The sequence below is a fragment of the Dipodomys spectabilis genome, unplaced genomic scaffold (genome assembly GCF_019054845.1).
Source record: "Dipodomys spectabilis isolate Male_0828 unplaced genomic scaffold, ASM1905484v1 ptg000190l, whole genome shotgun sequence".
NCBI lineage: Eukaryota > Metazoa > Chordata > Mammalia > Rodentia > Heteromyidae > Dipodomys > Dipodomys spectabilis.
This window is the reverse complement of record NW_024870867.1, coordinates 1629514-1652444: the sequence shown is the minus strand read 5'-3', so window position 1 is coordinate 1652444 and position 22931 is coordinate 1629514. Positions and strand designations below refer to the sequence as shown.

General features: G+C 35.2%; 1 protein-coding gene across 6 annotated transcripts in view; it reads left to right on the top strand.

The window, feature by feature from the left end:
* Positions 1-22931, top strand: part of Dgkb (diacylglycerol kinase beta) — a 547855-nt gene that overhangs the window by 144887 nt on the left and 380037 nt on the right. For 2 of the 6 annotated variants that reach the window (XM_042695804.1, XM_042695801.1), the window contains one exon: positions 13497-13529. The exons of 2 other annotated variants lie outside the window; for them this stretch is intronic. In XM_042695804.1, coding sequence (XP_042551738.1) covers positions 13497-13529 — 33 coding nt within the window. Of the gene's footprint in view, positions 1-13493; positions 13530-22931 lie in introns of all 6 variants that reach the window. 2 more of the 6 variants (XM_042695803.1, XM_042695800.1) reach the window with 1 other exon arrangement.

Below are 22931 nucleotides of genomic sequence, written 5' to 3'. Positions count from 1 at the left end.
TGAATAAATGTACATTGAGACTTGTTTCCTAATGAGGGCGCATTTAGAAGAAAGGTTCTGCATCATTCTGATATCCTGTGGGTAATTATATTCTAATTATATGGTCAGGGGAAAACAGTCTATAACTCAGTCCTGATATTGTTCATTGGACCCAATTAATTACATGCACATAATGAAAGTTCATGATAAGGTTGACTGGCAGTTAGTGTAAAATTTTTAACTCAATTGAATAGTAGCCTAATGTGAACACAGAGACTGGACTTTAGCATAGTTAAAAGACATAAGATCAGTTGTTATTTAGTGAAATAAATGGTGAAAATGTACTATAAACTCTTTCTTTATAATCTAAAGGTTCGATGATAAAAAGAAAAACTAAGCTCTTAATATTATGATCAACGTTCATTCATCATCTGCAGTGATGCTTTTACATTCTGAAAAGCAGGTACAATTTAATTATGCAGTGAGAAATTCCTAGAAGTGGCTCAGGCTTTATAGAAAGAATAAGTATAGCAGAATGTACTATAAATTAATTTATGAACATAAAATATATAAATATTAAACTTATATGATATTTTGGATGAGCTAATGTAATCTATCAACTATACATGTTTAATATTTATTTTTATTGTAAGGATACTGTCCAAAGGTGTTACAGTTACATAAGTAAGGTAATGTGTACCTTTCTTACGGAGCATTATGACCTCCTCCTTTGTTTTCTCCTACCATCCCTTGACTCCCCACTTCTCCAACCTCTCACTCCCACCCTCCGAAGTTGTAAAGTTCATTTTCAGCTTGCACATCTCAATGTTACAACATGTATCCTTATTTCAGCATTTTGTTATTTCCCTTCCGCTCCCCAAATCAGAAAAAAAATGTATATACAAGATGCAGAGCACTGGAATTACATGCAGTGAAAACATGTTTTGCCATGGGGGAAGAAAATACAAAAGAAACAAAGAAATCATACAGTACATTATAAGTACATTAAAAACAACAGCAGCAAAGATAAAACTTCTTGTGTCCTTATTTTGGGGTTCATTTAGCTTAGCATCATCTTATATGGTCATATGTACAAAGTGTTTGACCTTCTCTGCTTGTCCTAGACATATACTAGTTATTACAAATAAAGGAAACCATGGGACCTATGTTTTGGGCCTGGATTACTTCACTTAGTATGACTTTTCCCAAATCTTTCCATTTCCTAAAAAATGGGGCAGCGTCATTCATTCTGGAGGAGACACAGAATTCCATTTATAATATTATATATATATATATATATGTGTGTGTGTGTGTGTATATATGTATATATATGTACCACATTTTCTTGATCCATTCATCTACTGAGGGGCATTTGGGTTAGTTCCATATCTTAGCTATGGTAAATAATGCTGCAATAAACAAAGTTATTCTGGTAGCTTTAGTATGTCCTTGTTTGTGATCGTTTGGGTAAATGCCCAAAGTGGGATTGCTGGGTCATAGGGGAGCTCTATGTAGAATCTTTTGAAGAACCTCCATACTGCTTTCAAGAGTGGTTGAACAAATTTACATTCCCAACAACAATGCAGTAGGGTTCCCTTCTGGCCACATCCCCTCCAGCATCTGTTACTACATTTCTTGATAATAGCCATTCTAACTGGGGTGAGGTGGAATCTCAATGTTGTTTTGATTTGCATTTCTTCTATGGCTAGAGAGGTTGAGCATTTCTTCATGTGTCTATTGGCCATTCTTGTTTCCTCTTCAGAGAAGTCTCTTTGTAAGTCTTTAGCCCACTTATTAATTGGATGGTTGTTTCTTTGAGGATTTGTTGATGGGGGATTTAATTTTTTGAATTCTAAGTATATTTTAGATATGAGACCCTGGTCTGTTGTATGGCTAGTGAAGATCTTGCTCTAATCTGTGGGCTTTCTAAAATTGATCTTGCTAGCTATGTCCTTTGACATGCAGAAGCTCTGCAATTTTATGCAATCCCATTTGTCCAACCTTTCTTTGATTTGTTGTGTTTCTATTAAGAAAATTTTGGCCTGTGCGAAGGAGGCCTAGGGTTTCTCCTATTACGTTCTGGTTCTGGGTTTCTCCTATTACGTTCTGTAATGTTTTCAGGGTGTCTGGTTTGACTCAAAGGTCTTTGATCCATTTGGAGTTGATTCTGGTGCAGGTTGATATATAAGGATATACTTTAGTTTTCTAACTAGTTTTTCCCAGCACCATTTACTGAAGAGGCTGTCTTTCTTCCATTCTATTCTTTTAGCTCCATTATTGAAGATTAGGTGGCAATAGGTCTGTGGGTTCATTTCTGGGTTTTCAGTTCTATTCCATTGGTCTTCAGCTCTATTCTTGTGCCAGTACCAAGCTGTTCTGGTTACTATGGCTTTGTAGTAGAGTTTGAAATTTCATTTTGATATTCCTTCAGCACTGTTCTTTCTGCTAGGGATTGTTTTTGCTATTCGGGGTCTCTTATTGTAACATACAGATTTTTGGATTGCTTCTATTTCTTTGAAGAATGAGGTTGGGATATTGTTAGGTATTGCATTGAATTTTTAGATAACCTTTGACAGTATTGCCATTTTCAGGATGTTAATCCTCCCAATCCAGGAGCATGGGGAGATTTTTCCACTTTTTCTGCTTCTGCTTTGAGATAATCGTGTGGTTCTTTTCCTTGCTCTTGTTGATGTGATGAATTATATTGATTTATTCGCGTATATTGAACCAGTTTTGCATCCATTAAATGAATCCTTTTTGATCATGGTATAAGATTTTTTTTTATGAGTTGTTGAAGTTGATTGGCCAAAATTTTGATGAGAAGTTTTGCATCAACATTCATCAAAGAGAATGGGTCTACATCGCCACAAAGATACCCACAGGACAGTATATTGGAAATGAACTTTACAACTTAGGGTGGCAAGGTACGAGGAAGGGGTGATAGGAGTGTGGGAGGGAAGGGAGAGTGGGACAGCAACAAGGAAGGGAAGGGATACCAGTGATCGACAAATGGTGTACTCATTGCTTTACTCATGTATCTGTAGCCCCTCTGTACAAAATCTTAACGATAAAATTTTAAAAATGTAAAATTAAAAAAAAGAAATGGGTCTATAGTTCTCTTTCTTTGATGAGTCCCTGCCTTGTTTTGCGATGAGGATTATAATGGCTTCATATAAAGAATTTGGACTCTAATTCATTTAATCCTGATTTAATTTTAATCATTTTTTCCATCTATTGGATTGGGGTTTAGCTTGACGCTCTTTTTCAAGGAGCCTCAGGTGCCTCGATAAATTGTTGGTTTCAGATCTCTCCAATTTGTTGATGTAGGAACTCAGAGCTATAAACTTGCCTCTGAGTACTGCCTTTGCTGTGTCTCAAAGGAGCTGGTAATCTGTATATTCATTTTTGTTAAATATCATGAACATTTGAATTTCCTTTCTAATCTCTTCCATGACCCACTGGTGGTTCAATAATGTGCTGTTTTGTCTCCATGTGTTACAGGATTTTCTTTGGTGGCTTTTGATGTTGAATTCTAATTTTATTCCCTTGTGGTCTGAGAGAATGCAGGGCATAATTTCAATGTTTCTGAATTTGGACAAATTTGCTTTGTGACCTAAAATGTGGTCTATTTTGGAGAATGTTCTGTGTGCTGCTGAGAACAACGTGTATTCTGATGCTGATGGGTGAAATATTAGGTAAATGTCTGTTAAGTCTATTTAATCTATGCAGTTGTTTAGGTCCGAGGTTTCTCTGTTGAGTTTTTGCCGAGTTGATCTATCTAGTGGGGATAGTGGTGTGTTAAAGTCCCCAACAATTAATATCTTTGGATCTATGTGAGATCTGAGGGAAAGTAGTATTTCTTGGATAAATTTGGGTGCTCCATTATTTGGTGAATAGATATTTAGAATTGCAATATCCTCCTGAAGGAAAGATCCCTTAATTAGTATGTAAGACCTTCTTTATCTCTTCTCACTAATTTTAATTTGAAGTCTATTTTATGTGATATTAGGATTGCAACTCCTGCCCATTTATGGGGGCCATTTTCTTCTAGCCTTTCACTTTCAGAATATATTTGTTTTTGTAGTGTGTCTCTTGAAGGGAGCAAATAGAAGGATCTTGCTTTTTGATCCAACTAGATAATCTATGTCACTTAATTGGAGAGTTAAGTCCATTACTAGTAAGCGTTAGGACTGAAAGATGTTTGGTAGTTCCTGCCACATTATCTGCCTTTTGGGGGCTGTGCCAATTGGGTTCTTCCTATGATTCTTGGATTCTCTGTTTAGGGGCTGTTTCTTGGGCTTTCTTAGGCTTTATTGTGGTCTTGTTGGTTTTCTATGTGTAGGTCATCTTTAAGTATTTTTTGTAGGGCTTGTTTGGTGGAGATATATTGTTTCAATTTTTCTTTGCTGTAGAAAGTTTTTATTCGTCCTTCCATTATGAAGGAGATTTGGCTAGGTACAGTATTCTTGGTTGATAGTTGTTTGTCTTTAGGGTGTGACATACATCATTCCAGGTGCTTCTTGCTTTCACTGTCTCTGCTGAGAAATCTGAATTATTCTGATTAGTTTTCTTTTAAACAGGATTGATCTTTTCTCCCTGACAGTTTTAAGGATCCTTTTCCTTTGTCTCAATTGATCCTGTGCAGATTATAATGTGACGGTGGGATGTCCTGTTCTGGTCTGGTCTATTTGGGGTTCTAAAGGCTTCTTGTATCAGAATGGACCTATCTTTTTGCATGTTTGCGAAGTTCTCTGCTAGGATCCTGTTAAATAAATTTCTAGACTTTTCACTTCTGTCTCTAGGCCCTCCTCTCCAATCATTTCCCTTAAATTATACCTTCTGATGGTGTCTTCCAAATGTTGAATAGATCTATCATATTTCTTGGATTTTTCTTGAATACTTGTCTGTTCTTTCTCTATAGTCTAGGCTGTCTTCAATCCCAGAGATCTGATCTTCTGCATGGTCTAACCTACTGTCAAAACTTTTTACTATTTTTTTTCCTTGCCTTCTAATTGGTCAGATTTGGTGGCTTCAAATTCTTTGTTGTAGCTTTGTTTTAGATCTTGTATGGACTTCTTTACCTCTTTAATTCGGTTTTCAGTGTTCATTCTCAAATTCTTTAGTTGATTGGTTATACTTTCATTGGACTCCCTTTCCTTCTGTTAGGTTTCAATCAGCATTTACTTTGTGGCCTCCATGGATTCTGCCAGCTTTCTGTTTGTAGATTCTATGACTAGGTCTATTAATCTTTGTTTATTCTCATTCCGTTCACACAATTCTTCTATTAATCTTTGATTAGCGTCCTCACACTCATGAAATTCCTGTTTTAATCTTTTGGTTAGCCTCATTATGTTCATGGATTTCCTTATCATGCTTACAGAGTCCTTTGCAAACTTTCAATCTTTTCATTCAGCATGTTTATCACTAGTGTTTGTAAGCATCTTGGGAACTCTCCTTTGGATTATTCATTAACTGCTCTGTTGTCTGATTATCATGAGCAGGAGTTGAGATACCTAGACTTGTCATTTTTCTTGTGTTTCTCTGGCTTTTTCTGCCCATTTGGGTATGAAAGCAAAACCAATTCTGTGCTAGAACACTATTTTAAGGCAAGCATCAACCAGAGTTCTGTAGTTGCACAGATTGTTTGATGCAGTCAAAATGAGTACATGTACAATCTAGTTCAACAGATACAATCTAGTTCAACAACAAACAACTAGTGATCAATAGACTAATAAAATCAAAGAATGCATCAGCAGACCAGAAATTAATTGGTTTTGGGAGAACTGTGAGGAGAAAATAAGATTAAAGGAGTGTGGGGAGGGAAAGGGAGAGAGAGAACATAACCAGGACCTAAATTCAGAGGGGGGGAAGGGATACGATATGAGAAGAGAGAAAAAGAAAAAATGAAAAAGAAAAATATAAAAATGAAGCACTCAAAAAATTCTATAAGTTTAAAGAAATAATACTACAATTAAGAAGTTAAGGCTGAGAGTTTGTGAATTAACTAATGGATATCTGAATTAAGTATGCATTTGATGAAGGAAAAGGTTTAATAATCAAAGATGGGTATTATCTGGGGATGAACAGAACACCAATTAAGTAAAGCAAAAAACAGAAAGGGCCCAAAGGGGAAAGAGTAAAAAGAAAATAAAAACAAAAAACCTTAAAATAAAAATGATGAAAAAAATAGAACACATTTTTTAATTAAAAAAAATAGGTAGACAAAAGAGTTCTTCGATTTTGGGGGAAAAGGGTATCTTATGTCTCTCCTGTGTCTGTAACCAGTCTCTTGGTGGAGCCTCTAGTTTGTTTGTGGTTTTGGTTTGGCTGTGGCTTGATTAGTTTCTTAAATCAGTTTGTTTAAGCAGGCTGAATAAAGCTCTGCCTTAACAGGGACTTTATGACCCTCCTCCCAGGCTAGTTCTGCAGGAGGGTGATCTGCTCTGAGTATCACAAAAGAAGGAGACGGTTATTTCCTCTAGCTTGGAGTTGCTGTGATGAGGCTAGGTTTGTGTAGGGTTGAGGCCTGTCAGCAATCAGTAGTTTTTCTCTAAGGGATAAACACCTGAAACACTCACACAGCCAAACCTGGAGACATTCTCAGGATTTATGTTTACTGAGTTTCCAATTTTTCTTTTACCCTCCCTCCTTCAGCTGGGTCTGCTGCCTGTGCTACAGTGGGGTGGGTCAGCCTCTGGCTCTGTTTATTTACTGAGTGAAGAAAGTCACTGCTCCTTGGGGGGAGCTTCTTCTGCCTGGGAAAGGCAACTTTCCCCTGTGGTGTAGCTGAGCACTTCAGGTCAGGTTCCTTTGACCAGCTGAATGGCTTCTATTGTCTTCTTCCAAGACCTGAGTTATGGGCTAGCTACTCTGGCCCATGGTCTTTGTCAGTGTCAAAGATAGACCTCTTCTCTGGTGATGGGGGAAGGGCTACCTTCCCACCACTGCTCTGTGAAAAGGAGTTGAGGACATCTTGTGTGGTACTCACACCTTTTCCTTGCTTTCTGGGCCATCCACAGTCTGTGACTGTCTGTGGTCAGCAGGATGAAGATTTCTGCTCCTTGTCAGTTCTTTCTGTGGTGAGTAGAATCCGCCTGCAGATCTACTCTGCCACCTTTGTCATGGGCTCTCTCTGTTGATATGGAGGCTGCCATAGAAGCTGCTGTTTCTGCTGCCGATGCTGTTGCCACAGACACCAGTGAGTGCTCGATCAAGCTGCCTGAATTTTTCTTCTCTGGCCAAACTCTCTGTACTATGATGGCACACTTGGTATGACTCTCTAGCCTTGGACTTTTCACTGGAACTCTAAAACTGGTTTCTACTCGAGATTTTGTTTACCCCCCTGCTTCTCCTCTGCCATCTTTCTCCGGAATCCTCTACTATACTTTTAACCTTGCCCATATCACTTGAAACCCTATAATACACAACACACACACACACACACACACACACACACACACACACACACACACATACACACACACACACACACACACAGAGGTATCTAGTAATTATTATTTGTATATGTTGCAAGAGTTCTAAAGAATTATCTGAAGATATAAACCATGAAGAGTATTTTTATAGCAATTTTTATTGTGATTAAGTGAAAGTTCCAAACACATTCTAACCTTCATGGGGCAAATTGTCTTTATTGTGGTCTATAAAGTTTATGAGCTTTGACAATACAGTTATTTCTTCCACATCGAGTGATATGTACATTTCTTTCCTTTTGTTTAGTGTCAGCTGTTCCCTCTTTCCTGCTCATTCCCTCCCTCCCATCGCTGCCATTGAGTTGATTAGTTTGTTTTGATCAATGACCAGTACAGCTGATGGGTCCCACTGTTGTATGTTTCCCCTGTCATGAAGAGTATTTTTGAAATGATCACTATGCACCCCTATGAACATTTCCTTCTTTCAATTTCATTATTGTCTTTGCTCAATCTTTGAAAATGTAATTACCTGCATTCCAGGAAAGCAGAAATATGTTCTTTTTGTTTAGGGTCCCCCTCTTTTCTTCTGTCCTGTTTATAATACTTCTCTTTCATCTCTTCTCTTCTGTTCCATTCATTCTCTCTCATCAAATCCTCAACTTAGATGTTTTCATAACAAATAAGCTGCTGTTTCTCTTTCCTCTGCTCATTACCAACAGTTATGTTTTCAGATGAAGACAATGTTACCTGGCCCATGCTTGCTGAGTCCTAAAGCTGGCAGTGAGAACTATGGGAATCTTTCCATTATAATTTTAATAGAACAATTAAATACAGATAATGCAAATGTAGCCTTTGTGATAGATTATAATTTTAAACCTATTGAAACTCAATGAAGATCAGAGGAAAGTAAAGTATACTCAGTAGTCATGATCTAAATTTGTTTTCATTCTCATTCAACACACAAGACATAGAGACATAGGGAAAATGTGCCAGCTATTCACAAAAGGAATAGAAACAAAGGAATGTTATATGTTGGCTGAGAAATGGAGAGAACAGAACACAGGAGAGGAATCGCACAGGTTGAGTGGGACTTGAAAAATTGTTTTACAAGATTATAAAATATGCAAATATTCTTAATTACCATTTAATTGTTGATATTGGCTTCATATACGTATATATATGCATATTATATATACATACACATATACACACTAGCACACACACAAACACATACATGTATATTACTGAGCATTGATCAGTGAATAATATTCTGTTACTAAGTGTATTTTTAGGTGCCAATCGTTCAATTTTATTGATAGTCAGCTTCCTAAACTGGAAAATATGGTGTTCTATTATGCAGGAGGATTGAATGTGTCCATAAATGCTAAGTAATGCTTGCAAAGCACAAACCCTCTTATTTAAGTATAGGGCCTAATTATATTAATCTTATTTTAACCTTGAAATATCTGATAAACCTTTTAACATGATAAATTTGTTTCTATTATATTTTAACTAAGCCAAACCTCCAATATTTTCTATCAATTTTTTTTATTTTTCCTGTGTTGATTTGAATCACATTGTCAAATTAAAATAATTGCACATCAGATGACTATACTTAAAAATAATCTAATTTTAAAAAATTTCTTTGATATTACATTGAACTTAATAAATGTCCTTAAGGCAAAGCATCTTTTAAACTAATTATCTATACTGTGTATTCTATCTAATATTAAATAGATGCTGATTAAGTTGGATCACTCACATTCTTATTTAGGTACACCTTCTATTTAATAAAATAAATGTATACAGTTCCTCTTTTAATTCTTAGAATTATATTCTTGAAAAATTTCAAAGAACCAAAATATTTCTTTATTCATCTTCAGTATTTAAAAATATATACAGATAAGAAATGTACCCATTACCTTACTCATGTAACTGTAACCCCTCTGTACACTATTTTTACAATAAAAATATGAAAAAGAATAAAAAGGAAGAAATATGACAGTTATTTCCCTAATAAGTTGCTACTTAATTTTTGTAACCTAAGTACCATTTTTAAAATTTTTATTTTATTGTAAAGGTGATATACAGTGAGTACATTTCTTTTTGAACAGTGTTACCCCCTCCTTCATTTTGTCCACCCCCTCCCCCCCACCCCCCAGCTTTCTCTTCCCCCAAGTTGTAAAGTTCATTTCCAACATAGTGTCTAGTGAGTATCTCTGATGCATCCATTGTTATTGTAAGTTCAGGAATAAGCTACTCATGGAAATGTTAGCTTAATGCACACCTCTACCCTGCTCATTTTAATTGTAAATGAAATCCTATATAAGTTGTTTTACCATCTTTTTCTTCATTAAACATCACCAGACTTCTGGTGTTGCTCTCAGAAGGCTGAATGTCACAAATAATCTTCAGGGCTGTGTTCTCTTTCCTTATCCACTTCACGCCATCTCCTCTCTATCAGCCTCACATGTCAGGTCCCTATAAACAGCTGTCCTATGGCTGTACAACTATGAAAGTAAGCAGGACTCAAAGTGTGGGTATTCAGTTGTACCCATTGGTAGCAAATAGACAACAATGGTTTAGTTTCATCTCAAAGTCTTTTTTATGCCTACATTGAGATTTTTTTTTCCAGTGTGACATAGTCCTCTTATCAGATCCATTTTGCATATTTGCATTATCTTCTTGGCCCTTTTAGGTCTTGCATTTCAGATCCTGGCAATGAACATCTACTTCTGCTTTCCAAGCTCCATGTCCTTTGGGAAAACTGCAGAAACTGCAGAACCTTTCTATGTGAGCTTCTGGCATCAGAAATATGCTTTTAAACAAATCCTTTGTTTATAACTTATTGATAACAATCTATCTTCTATTTGCTACTTCTCTGACCCAGTACCCTGTTTACCTGTATTTCCTTATGTTTACCCCAAGTCTTTGTAACATTTATTTTCCCATTGAACTACCCCCATGCTATGTCTTCAAAAATTTCATTTTTTTGCTAGATTATAAGCATTTTCTGATTTCATTATAAAAACATTTTATATATTCTTACGCATAATGGATATACTACAAAAGTAAAAATAGCAATGTTTTTGCTTAAATATAAACATTCCTAAAGAGTACAATGAACCCAGCATATACTAAACCTATGTTAAATAAATAATTATGTTATTTCCCCCACTGTGCTTTTATGTGTGTGTTTGTGTGTGCTTCCATGGCTGTGTACAGTCAGGTATATACATACATACAGCACATGCATTTGATTCATTTTGTATTTACTGCATATACAGACACATACATAACTTACAATTTATTAAGTTAAAACTGTTCAAAGAAAATTGCATATATAATAAAAGTTTGCCCCTAAATATTTCAGGGGGTATTTTCAAAATAAAGACAATATAATAGGTGATGGTATTTTTTTTTACAAGTTTTTTTTTGGGGGGGGAGGGTGTCTGGTCGTGGGACCTGAACTCTAGGCTTGGGCACTGTCCCTCAGCTCTTCAGCTCAAGGCTAGCGCTCTACCACTTGAGCCACAGCACCACTTCCAGCTTTTTTCTTTTTGCTTATGTGGTGCTGAGGAATCGAACCCAGGGCCTCATGCATGCAAGGCAAATGCTCTACCACTGAGCCACCTTCCCAGCCCCTGGTATTTTTTTTATCTGAACAATGAATGATTTTTTTCTGTACAAATACAAATTGAATGCTTCCCACCCCCCGGGACTATAAAACATGAAATTATAGCCCTACTGATTTAACACATGATCAAAAATATGTGATGATTTTAGTAGATATGAAGCAGTTTAGTCTTGATTATGACTGATACAAATACCTGAGTTTCATTTTTTTAATTTCATTTATTTGCTTTCTTTTAAAAATTTATTAGCAGAAAACAATAATGGCTTCATTACTTTTGTAATAAATTTAGCACGTATATTTTATATTTGGAGTCTTTTAAAAGTATATTAGAATCTATTCTTTTTTTCTAGTGGAGCTTTTTTCTTTTTAAATTGTCAATTTGATATATAGAGGGGTTACAGTTACATAAGCAAGGTAATAAGTACATTTCTTGTCCTACTTGTTACCCCTTTCCTCATTTTTCTCCTACTTTCCCTCTCCCCATCCCTCCCAACTTGTACAGATCATTTCTAAAATATTGTCTTGTGTATGTTGCTATATTGGTTCCCCCCTTGTCCTTTGTCTCTCCATTCTCTTCCCTAATTCAAATAAATGTATATAAAATACCACGGTACCAAAATAAAATACAGATGGTATTTTTATGCTCCCACTTAAGAACTGTAACCACAATTTATAATACCATTTATATCCTACCTCTTTCTTGCTCTTGCTCATATGTGTGTGTATACAATTATCAAAAATGCTTATTTCTTTTATCTGCTTATTTAGTTTTTTTAGAGAATATTTATTTGTTTTTTTATTGTGAAAATTACATGGGCAAGATAATGAGTACATTTCTTATCAAGCATTGTAGCCTCCTCCTTTGTTGCCCATTCCCATCCCTCCCCCTCCCTCCTGCCCCTACCCAATCCTCCCCCTCCCCCCCAGCAAAGTTGTAAAGTTTGTTTTCAACATAATGACTTGTACATCTGCTTATTTAGTTTTTGATGGTTGAAGTAGGAGTGAACCAGCACCTATTTGGGATGCTGCATTATATGTGATGGTTATCTTTCGCATAACCAGAATTTTTGTACCTGTCTTTCCAACAAATTGCTCTCTTATGGACGTGTACAATGAATATTAACTCTATTGAGACACAAGGCATCTGAGACTCTGGAAACTTCCTAAGGAATATCTTACTTTAGTTATTTAAGAGTCTTGGAGTTTTCTGTTGTATGGCTTAAGATGGAGACAGAATACAGTATATAGGATTTGTAAGACATCTAACCTGGATTTGAGGGAGAGCAAGCATTTATATATCATGATAATGATGGAAGGAGTGTATTGATGTCTTATAATGTTTACCTCAGACGTTACCTTCAACATAAAGCTGCAAAAGGAAGATAGTCTGTTGACAGACAGCTTTGAACTGGTCCTGATCAAAACTAAGCACACGTTGTTCACTATCCGTTGTCTCCAGACTGGGTTTGACTTAGAAGTCAAGAATATTATTCAAATCAAGAAGCTTTCAAGGAAATCTCCACCACACCTCTTATTAACTCATCTTCAAAGCAACAACATTTATTTCAGTAGTATTTTCCTGCTATTGGGGCTCTTGGCCAGGCTTCTTATGTCTAGAATTCCCTTTTGATTAGGAATATGCATTGAAGTATTCTCTATTCATACTATCAAAATCTTGGAAGTAGAGTTGAATTCCTGCTTACCTCACTTGTCTCTCAGACTGTCCAAGAACGCAGACATCCCAATGTGAATCAGCAAAGAGATGGTATTGGTAGGTAACTGAAAATACAATATCAAGATCACCATGAGCATATTTATACAGTACTCTCAAGAAAAATTCTATTTGCTCAATTATATTTTTGCTTTGTTACAAATATTAATGGAATAATTTTTCCTCTTTCCAGAGTACCACAAAATGAATCCAACACTATAAGCTTTGACTACATCAACAAAACAGAGTAAAATTCAGCACTATAACCTGTGTCTACACTGAAAAAGCTATGTCTACATTTATTTATAGGAAGAAGTGAGATGTGGAAAGAAAAAAAATGTGATTAAAGAAATAATATTTTAAAAATTATGTTCTCTACAAAGGATGATGAATCCTAGAATTGAATTCTTCTCTCAATCTATGAATGTAGTACAATAATGTATTTGAAATATCTGTGAGACTGGCAAGTAGGTTTCTCAGGGCATGCTGCATTGATTAAGCTATATTTTAGATAAACGATTTCACAATCTAATCTGCTCTGTGGTTGAACATCCCTTGTTTAGCAAAAATATAAACAGTTTATTTTATCTAAGAAAACCTAAATAATATTACCAGGCAGATGTTTTTCCAAGTTGTTCATTAACTCACAGAAGGGTAGTGACTTCTGAGTCTTCATGATATTTTGTTTGCAATGTGACTTTCTTTTTCAGGTTTAACATGGACTTTTCTTTTTCAGCAGACTCTCCCCACTTCAGGAAGTTCAGCTCCAGAGGTATGTAAACAAAATAAGTAAATAAATACATAAATATAAAAATTCAACTTGCAACTAAAGGTCATTGTACATATTAGCAATTTACTAACATTAATTTATTTCATATTCTGAAATTTGGAAATACTATATATATATATATATATATATATATATTATTTTCAGCGATAAGGTAGACTTAAAGAATTCTCAACTCAGATTGTGACAAAAATTAGGATTCCGATTAAGCAATTAAGTGTTCCAAAATATTCAGAGAATAATAAGTGTCATTCCCATTTGTTATGCTAAAAAGTAAATATTTTGTTAAAAATCCAAAAGGACTTAATCATGCAAAGCCAATAAATGTATCTTTAAATAAGAGTATGTTGAAAACTATTGCTCAATTTCAAGTGCTCATTTAAAAGAGAGCATCTACTTTACTCACGCAATGCACCATGTGGTATAGAAAGTTATTGCAATAACATATAGCCACAGAATAAGTTTCTGCTCCTTTGAAACTCAGTGTAAACATTGTTACAAGTTATTTTTTGTGAAATGTTAGCTTTACCTTTGATAAATGAAGCAAAGTTTCCACATTGTTCTACAATATTCCTCTAGTCAGTTGCTATTATCTCAATAGGAAATCCCCAAATGATATGCTTTTCCTTTAAATTGGAACTGCCTGCTTTTGAAAGTATTGCTTATGACTACTACAGACGGATATCAAAATAATTAAAAATAACATAAAAAAACTCACTGTTCTCCAACCACCCAAAAATAGTTTGCTCAGACATGTGTTTTACATAGGAACATGAAAAAAATTGAGGCTAGTCATAAAGCTGGAGTCTTAGGAATTGTATAAGAATATAACATGTATAGAATATACATGAAAGCACTGTTATTTGCAATTGTGTTGCCATATCCTTGTGCACACTCAAAATTAAATTACTTTCACAAGGATCTCAGGATTTCTTTCACAGAAATCTTGGGTTTCATATCCACATAGGAATTACCTGTATCCAAATTCACCTTCAAGTTTAGGAAATGGGAAGCATCTCTTGGAACTTTATTTTCTTAATATTTACTCATTTTGTCATATTAAGAAGTTGTACAAAGGGATTTCAATTCAATATGTAATTTTGTGGGTACAATGCATCTTGCCACCCTATGCATCATTCTCCCTCCGATCCCTTACCCCCTGGGTCCTCTCAAGGTACCAATTACATCTTCACATAAAACTAGCTTTACCCGAGGCACCAATGGCTCATGTCTGTAATCCTAGTTAAGCAGGAGACTGAGATCTGAAAACTGAAGTTCAAAGCCAACCACAGCAGACACATCTGAGGGACTCTTCCCCAGTTTGCCAGTAAAAAAGCTAGAAGTGGATGTGTGGCTCAAGTGATAGAATGAATGCTAGGCTTGAGTGATAAATGCCAAGTAAGAGCACAAGTCCCAGAGGTCAAACCCCAATACCAAACCCCAATAACCACTTTATATATATTCATATATACATAGATGCATATAGAAACAGATTTTTGTTCTACTTTCTTATTTCCCATCTCCTCAGGAACACACCCAATATCTACACAATTATTCTCATTTATAGTAACTTAAAAAGCAAATAATATACAACAAAAATATGTCTTTTAAAATATTTTTATTGTGAAAATACCATACAGAGGGGTTACAATTACATGGGCAAGGTAATGAGTACATTTCTTATCAAGCATTGTTGCCTCCTCCTTTATTTCCCCTTCCCATCCCTTCCCATCTCCACCCAACCCCCTCTGCCCAGCCTAAGTTGTAAAGTTCGTTTTTCAACATAACGACTTGTACATCTCCTTGTTGCAATGGGTCCACCTGTATCCCTATTTAAACGGTTTGTTTTTGCCCTTCCCCTCCACAAATTATACCAACATCAAATACTATGAAAGCAGGGTTTAAAAAATACCTCTTTACAATGCTACTCAACACTACAACTACTACTATTATGGTCTAAAAGCATACTGTAATAAAATATAAATGCTTGATTTATACTTTATAAATTGCTGTCATTTATTGAGTATTCATTTTATGTCAATACATTACCTGTGTTTTCTGAATTTAGCCCTGCATGAATCTTCTTATTTTATGAGTGAATTGATTCGTGACAGCAATAGTAAATAACTTGCTCAAACTTGTGCAGAAGAAGAAACAAAGCTTGGAGTGGCCACAGCTCCCTTGTTTGCAGTTTTAATTTTTGTGTTTGTCACTATTGGTAAACAGTTGTACAAAGGGGTATACATTCAACATGAGTATGATGCATTTTGATCAATGTTAGCCCTTTTGTTTTTGTAATATGTACATAGGAAATCTTTAACTGTAATATATCATTTATTATATTCATGCTTAAAACTTCATAAAATATGTTTAGAAGTAATGGCTACTTTGATAATTAATTTTGCTGCCAATTTCAAAGGATTCTTGGTAGATTTAGACCTTTTACTATTTTTCAGAAGAATTTGATCCTCTTGGCCAGTAAAATATTCAAATCTCATAGTAAGTTCATTCTACTTGAAGCTATAGTTTTGAAGTAGAAATTAAGTGGTTTCTCTGAACTCTTTTGTGAACACTGTGAGAAATGGCTGGGGATGTCTAAGTATTGTGACTATGCCCATGATACCTTGCCTTAATGGGGTCCCAGGTTTCTGGGAGATTCTTGTAGCCCGGATCTAATGGCAGAAAGAGGCCTGTTTTCCTGAAAGCCAGCTATGCTGGGACAAAGAAAGCAAGTTCCTGGATTCACAAGCAAGATGTGCTTGACAGTAAAGTACTTTGTGGCTTTGTACCAATCCAAGTGCTTTGCTGTTTGTCTGTCTCCCATGCTGAGACTGGACAAAAAAGGAGCAAATCCAGTGCTTGAGGTAATCATTACTTGCTGCTTGTAGTTTGCGATTGATCTACAGCAGCAGGCTTAAATACTGTGGTAAACAACTCTTTTGAGAGGTGAGTTTTTTCCTGTGTACAAATACACTACCTCTGTGAATCAGCATGATATAGAAAAGCATACATTTTTTAGAACACACATTTAAAACGAGGTCTTTTATTTTATTTATTTGTTCTTTCTGTTTTCTGTAAATGGTCTCTTTGGTTTTTCTTCTCTGTTTATTATGATGATTCTTCTTTTGGAATTCTAATACAATATTTTCCAGTTAAAATCTGTTGTGCTACTTGTCGAGTCTCAGGATCACAAAACACTGAATTCAGTATTTAAAGCGTCTGCATAGCGAACACAAATGGCTGATATTTGGAAATGTTCAAATATCAATAGCCATTTTTTACTTTGTACTTGTAGGTTCTATATTCTTTCATGATTTTTTTTCAAATAATTCTTTCCAGTGTTTAAATAATTTCTATTGATTATAGCAATGATTTTCCAACTCTTAATATCCAGGATAATTTATCTGGCAGAAGAAAATCTGCCTTAATTTGAACAATATAAATTATTTTGTGGTTGAGAGACCAAAAGGAAAAAAAAATATTAAAAAAAAAAAACAACAGCAGTAAGTGTTGTGCATTGCTGTCTGTTATTCTCCTAGCCATTTTATCTTGAATGTTGACACAAAATAAGTTGGATGGACTCTTCCTGAAACTTTTAAAACTTTGTCATTAGAAATTAATTTCCTTTGCCAGCCAGGATTAACTACCTCCTAGAGTAGGTAGTGTAATCCTTGTGGACAGTAGATTTTTCAAGGATGCACCTGCTTCTTCTTTGCAGTCCTTCATCTGAATGGAAAGAGAAAAAGCTCTTTTGAATGTAAATAGGAGAATGTATCCAACTGCGTGTAAGGTCTGCACTGGAACACCTCCCTACTTCGTGGCTGTTTCTGCCCAGTATCTGTTACCTAGGTAACTGGCAGACCTGGAAGCAGTCACCTTCCCCTCCTGCTAGGTCACATCTAGGGCCACCTCTGGTCACATGCCTCCCATCTGATTTTAGGAGGGTCCCAGACTCTGAGGTCATGTTGGGATCCAGTGTGGTCACACCTTTCCCCCACCTGGCCACACCTCTTCCTGTCTCTGGCCTGGATAAGTCTTGGCCCAAGGGTGGGTATTCCCTTCCTTTTTCAGCCATGCCTCTCCACCAGGCCTTGGGGGAGGGGGGGATGGGCAGCAGTTCAGTAAACTTCTTTTCCTGCCTGAATAGCACCTAGTGTTCTCTTCATCGGCTACCTAATGAAACCTACCTATTTAATATACCTTATCCTACCCACCTATTTCACTATGTTGCTTTTATATGGTATAGTGAATATTTCAGATTTCTACATCCATGTTGGAATAAACATTTAACAAATGAGCATAATAAGTAAATGCCAAGAAACACTAAATTATTATATGTATCCCTTGCTTTGAAATGTTTTCAGCATGGACTAATTTCACTAATTTTCCCCACTACCATTTTTTCCCAAACCCAAGAAATCATTAGGTTTTCTTGAGAAGAGTGTGTTAAAAAGAATGTTTTGCCATTTTGTGTGTGTGTGACCTATGTTGTATGACAAAATACAGGTAAAGATTTATATATTGAAGATTTTATTTTATTTTGCAATGCTGGGGATAGAACTCAGGAACTCATGTGTGATAGATAAATGCTCTATCATTGGGACATTGCTGATCTTAAATTAAAATTTTTTTTCACTGTATACCTCTTCCTCATAATTTTGTGTTTCAAATATAAACTCATAGTAAATGAAAATTCAACTTTAGGTTTAGAATTGCCTTTTTTTATTTACTCTCCTCTCTAGCTTACTCAGTTGTACATATCCTTGGAAGTGATGAAAGGCCACTTATCAATTGCCATCTCTACTAATTGATGACTCTTGCCACATATGAATGGCCAGGAATAAAATTAATTTAATAAAGATTTCAAGACTTTTTACAAGAATATACTTAAAAGTCTTAATTATTTTATTATGTATGCATAATCAGGTATAATTAACCCAGTTTTAACATGACTAACAAATTAAATTTTATTTAATTTTCTATCCTAACATTTTGGAACTAAATTCTAAGCAATAATGGATTCCAGAAGAATCGTGCTGAAGTACACTTTTCACATCGTACTTTGTAACAAAACATTGAATCTACGTTTTATATATCTACACTGAAGAATTCTGGGGCCAAATACTTCTATATTCATTAACACCATATGCGGATTTTTATTCAACTCCAAACACATGCTATACATTTTGTAATATAAATGTTGAGACTTACTTGTTTAAACATATACTTGTTGTACATAGTGAAAATAGTTTCATGCACATTTATTTGGAATCATAACAATTTCTAAGTCAATATAAATTAGCACCCAGATGGGAAACCAAATTATTTTACATTATTCATTGTAATTTTTATTTATTGAGCACATACACTGACAGACAAACAACTTGAAGACTTTATAAATTTTCTATTAAACTATACCAAACTCTGAGAAATAGATAATGTTACTTGCATTCTGTATGAGAAGAAGCTCAGATTGTATAATATATACAATACAGATGTGATTCAACTCAGAGTTTCTGATTTCAAATGACACTTTATAATTTATTCTATTCTTTATACTGTTTAATTTATTCTAGTCTTCATACTGGATAAAATGGTAATATGTAAACTTAGAAAAAGGTGCTTATATTTTCCAGAAATTATGCTTATAAGGAAGCATATCAGTTTTCAAAGAATTTGAATCTTGAGATTCTTACAACACCATCTATTTTCATCCATAATATACAAAATGTTCCATGTTTTTGAACCACAAAATCACATGGTAAACTAAATACATTGATTAGGATTTTTTTTTGGTTAAAGATTTCTGAAGTATTAGAAAAACTAGATTTACATTTAGCTGCTCTAAAATGTCTTTCCAAATCAAATAAATTATAGTGCAATGTAACAAGCAGATGGAGAAACTTAGAAATTCAAATAAGCGTCAAGAAATAGGTAGCACTAAAATACTTCTGCATCCATGGACTGACATCACTAATCAACCTGTACAATTTTCCATCATTTCAAGATATGACCCATGACTCTTAAGCATAATGTTTTAGACATTTTTAATTGTTTTTAAGTATATATTTAAAAATTTTATTTTCTTGTAAAGATGCTGTACATAGGGGTTACAGTTACATCAGTAAGGTAATGAATGCATTTCTTGATGAGCATTGTTAATTGTTTTTTAAAGTTAGGTTTCATTTATTTTATTATTTATTTACCCTGATGTTAGTCAGGCACTGATCTAGGATCTAATGTAGACAGATTATAATTATTAAATCCCTTCCCTTATGGAATTTTAATTAAAATGAGAACATTGGCATTATATAAATAACATTTATATAATTATAGAAGTAACATTTAAGTGTGTAATAAATGCTATTGAAAAGGAAGCTGAAAGAAATAAGCATCTCTGATGCATGGCTGGATGAAAACTTGATATCAGAACCAAGCCCAGCAAATATGGCAAGTTTCCCAGCAGAGCACAGAATGAGGGCAGAAGTCCTGAATTGAAAACATGATTGTTGTGGTCAACAAGGAGGAGGACATTTAGCTGAAGTCTTAAAAGAACTGAAATTGTTGTGTTGAGAATTGATGATAACAGGAGATAAATTTGGAAAGATATTGATCCATTAGATGATAGTTACAGTCATCACTGTAAGAAGAAGAAGAATGTTCACACAAACTCTGTAATAATTGAGTTGTTGGTGAGCAGTCCCCCAAGGACAGATGTGCACTTTAGACATTCATCTGGAGAGCCAGAAAGAACTTTTGTATATGGGAGTTAAGTTTCAAAGATGAATTCTGAAAGGGAATTACGTACTTATGTGTTTTTATATATTGTAAAGGTGCTGTAAGGAGAGATTACAGTTACATGAGTAAGGCAATGAGAACATTTCTTGTCGAGCATTGTTACCCAGTGAATAAGTATAGATACTGAAGAGGACAAGTTGAAGGAAGAGGTCCCTTCTTACACACTGTAAAGCTGCAGGAAGACTAAGTGCAAGAGACTGTGAAGGAACAGGTAAGGAAGTACAAAGAGAGATGATAGAAATGAAACTGTGGAGCAAATTGTCAGGAAGTAAGAAGGAATTAATATTGACAAATGCTGCCGTAAGTGTGGAGATGAAGGCTGACAATTTGATGTTGCCATAGAAAGGGTACAAGGTGATTTGAATCAAAGCTAGAGTAGTGGTGATAAAAAAAAAAAATGAGCCAGGCACCAGTGGCTCATGCCTGTAATGCTAGCTACTCAGGAGGTTGAGATCTGAGGATCGTGGTTCAAAGCCAGCCCAGGCAGGAAAGTCCATGAAAATCTTATCTCCAATAAACCACCAGAAAGCTGGAAGTGGTGCTGTGGCTCAAGTGGTAGAGTCCTCCTCTTGAGCTGAAGAGCTCAGGGACAACACCCAGAGTTAAAGCCCCAAAACGCCCACCACCAAGAAAAAGTTGATTGAATTCCATCTATGACACATTTTTCCATACTCATACATCCACTGAGGGACATTTGTCTATCTTGGCTATGGTATACAATGCTGAAATGAAATAGTTATGCTGGTAGCATTAGTGTGGCCTTGTAGAACTTTATTGGTTACTGCCCAGGAGTGGGATTGCTGAGTTGTAGAGAAGCTCTATAGTTAGTCTTTTGAGGAAAATCTATACTGGTTTCCATAGCAATTGAACAAGTTTACATTCCCACCAACAGTGTAGTAGAGCTCCCTTTTGGTCACATCCAGACAGCATTTGTTATTCTCACAGGAATGAGGTTGAATCTCAATATTGCATTGATTTCCATTTCTTTTATGGCCAGAGATGGTGAAGGGAATTCTACTCATCCATCAGAAGTAATGATATTGTACCGTTCATAAGGAAATGGAAAGACTTGAAAGAGAAGTAAGCCAGACCCAAAGAAACATAGATTGCATGGGTTCCCTCACTTGCCTATAAATTGACAAGTAAATACATTGGATGGTAGGACATGATATATTATACAGGTTTCTAGGTATTCACAGAGTGAGACCAATGGAGAATATTCTTAGGAGAGGATGACATAGGCACAATAGTTATGTGCATCTGACCATGTAAAATAATATTTATCAAAATGAACTCCAGGAAATGAAAGCAAGAGTTTTTTTTCTCTCTCTCTCTTTCTTTGTTACTATGTTGGTTTGCATTTCCTTTTGCCTTGTTTGTTCGTCTATCTGTCATTGGTAGGATAATGGGGGGGGGGCACAGAAATGGTGGTACACAGGGTAAACAAATTCAGCAGTGATATTCACTAGACACTATGCTGAAAATGAATTATACAACTTGTGGGTGGGGACAGGAGGGAAAAACTGGGAAGGAGTGAGGGAAGTGGAAACATTGTTCAAAAAGGAATGTACTCTTGGGGAGGGGGGGAGATGGGAAGGGATGGGAAGGGGAAACAAAGGAGGAGGCAACAATGCTTGATAAGAAATGAACTCATTACCTTGTCCATGTAATTGTAACTCCTCTGTAGAGTATTTTCACAATAAAAAAAGAAAAAAAAAGAAATGTACTCTTTATCTGACTTATGTAATCCCTCTGTATATCACCTTTACAATAAAAATAAGTAAATTTTACAAAAAGATAATTGAACCTGGTGATTAAAGTAAGTTGAAGAGGATGAGAAGAAATAGAGAAAAGTGGTTACAAATGAATTCACTGAGTTATAATAGACTCTATGGAGAGCTCAAATAATATAATCTTTTAAAGTTAAGCCCAACAAACTCAGGTGGGTTGGGCCAAGAGGGAGAGGAGTAGAATTAATGAAGAGGGTTGGGGAGGGTTAAAAGCAGTCAAGAATTCACAAATTAAGAACAGTAAAGAAAAGGCTTGGTCAAAGAGGTGTGGGAATGTTGAAGGATTAAAATGTGATTAAAATGTGCCTTATTTATAAATTGCTTGGGTATATGGCAATTTTTTAGAACTACTTAATTATAAAAATAAAGGCAATTCTTAATACATGTGAGGTTTTTTGTCAGTATGGAGAACAAAGAATTAGTTGGACTGAGTGTGATTGATATACTACATGCCCTTCTCATTGAAAATAACAGCTTCAAAATCCACCACGCGATTAAAATTCACCTCCAACATTGCATATATTAATGAATATTATTTTGAGTAATCAGTAAAACATTTTTTTAATCCAAATCCCACACTACCCACCTTGCCTGTTGTATATAAAATTAACCAAGTGTACTTTATTTAGACTCTTAATTAACAGTGATTGGGGTAGATGGGGATAATTGCAGTTTGGCTTTTTTCATGTTGAACCATTTTTTTAAAGGTAAGCAGAGTAAGTTTATTTGAAAGTGAAAGAAAATTTGTGAAGGAAAAGTAGTAAGACTCTCCATGAAGGCAGGATTTTATCATTATGAT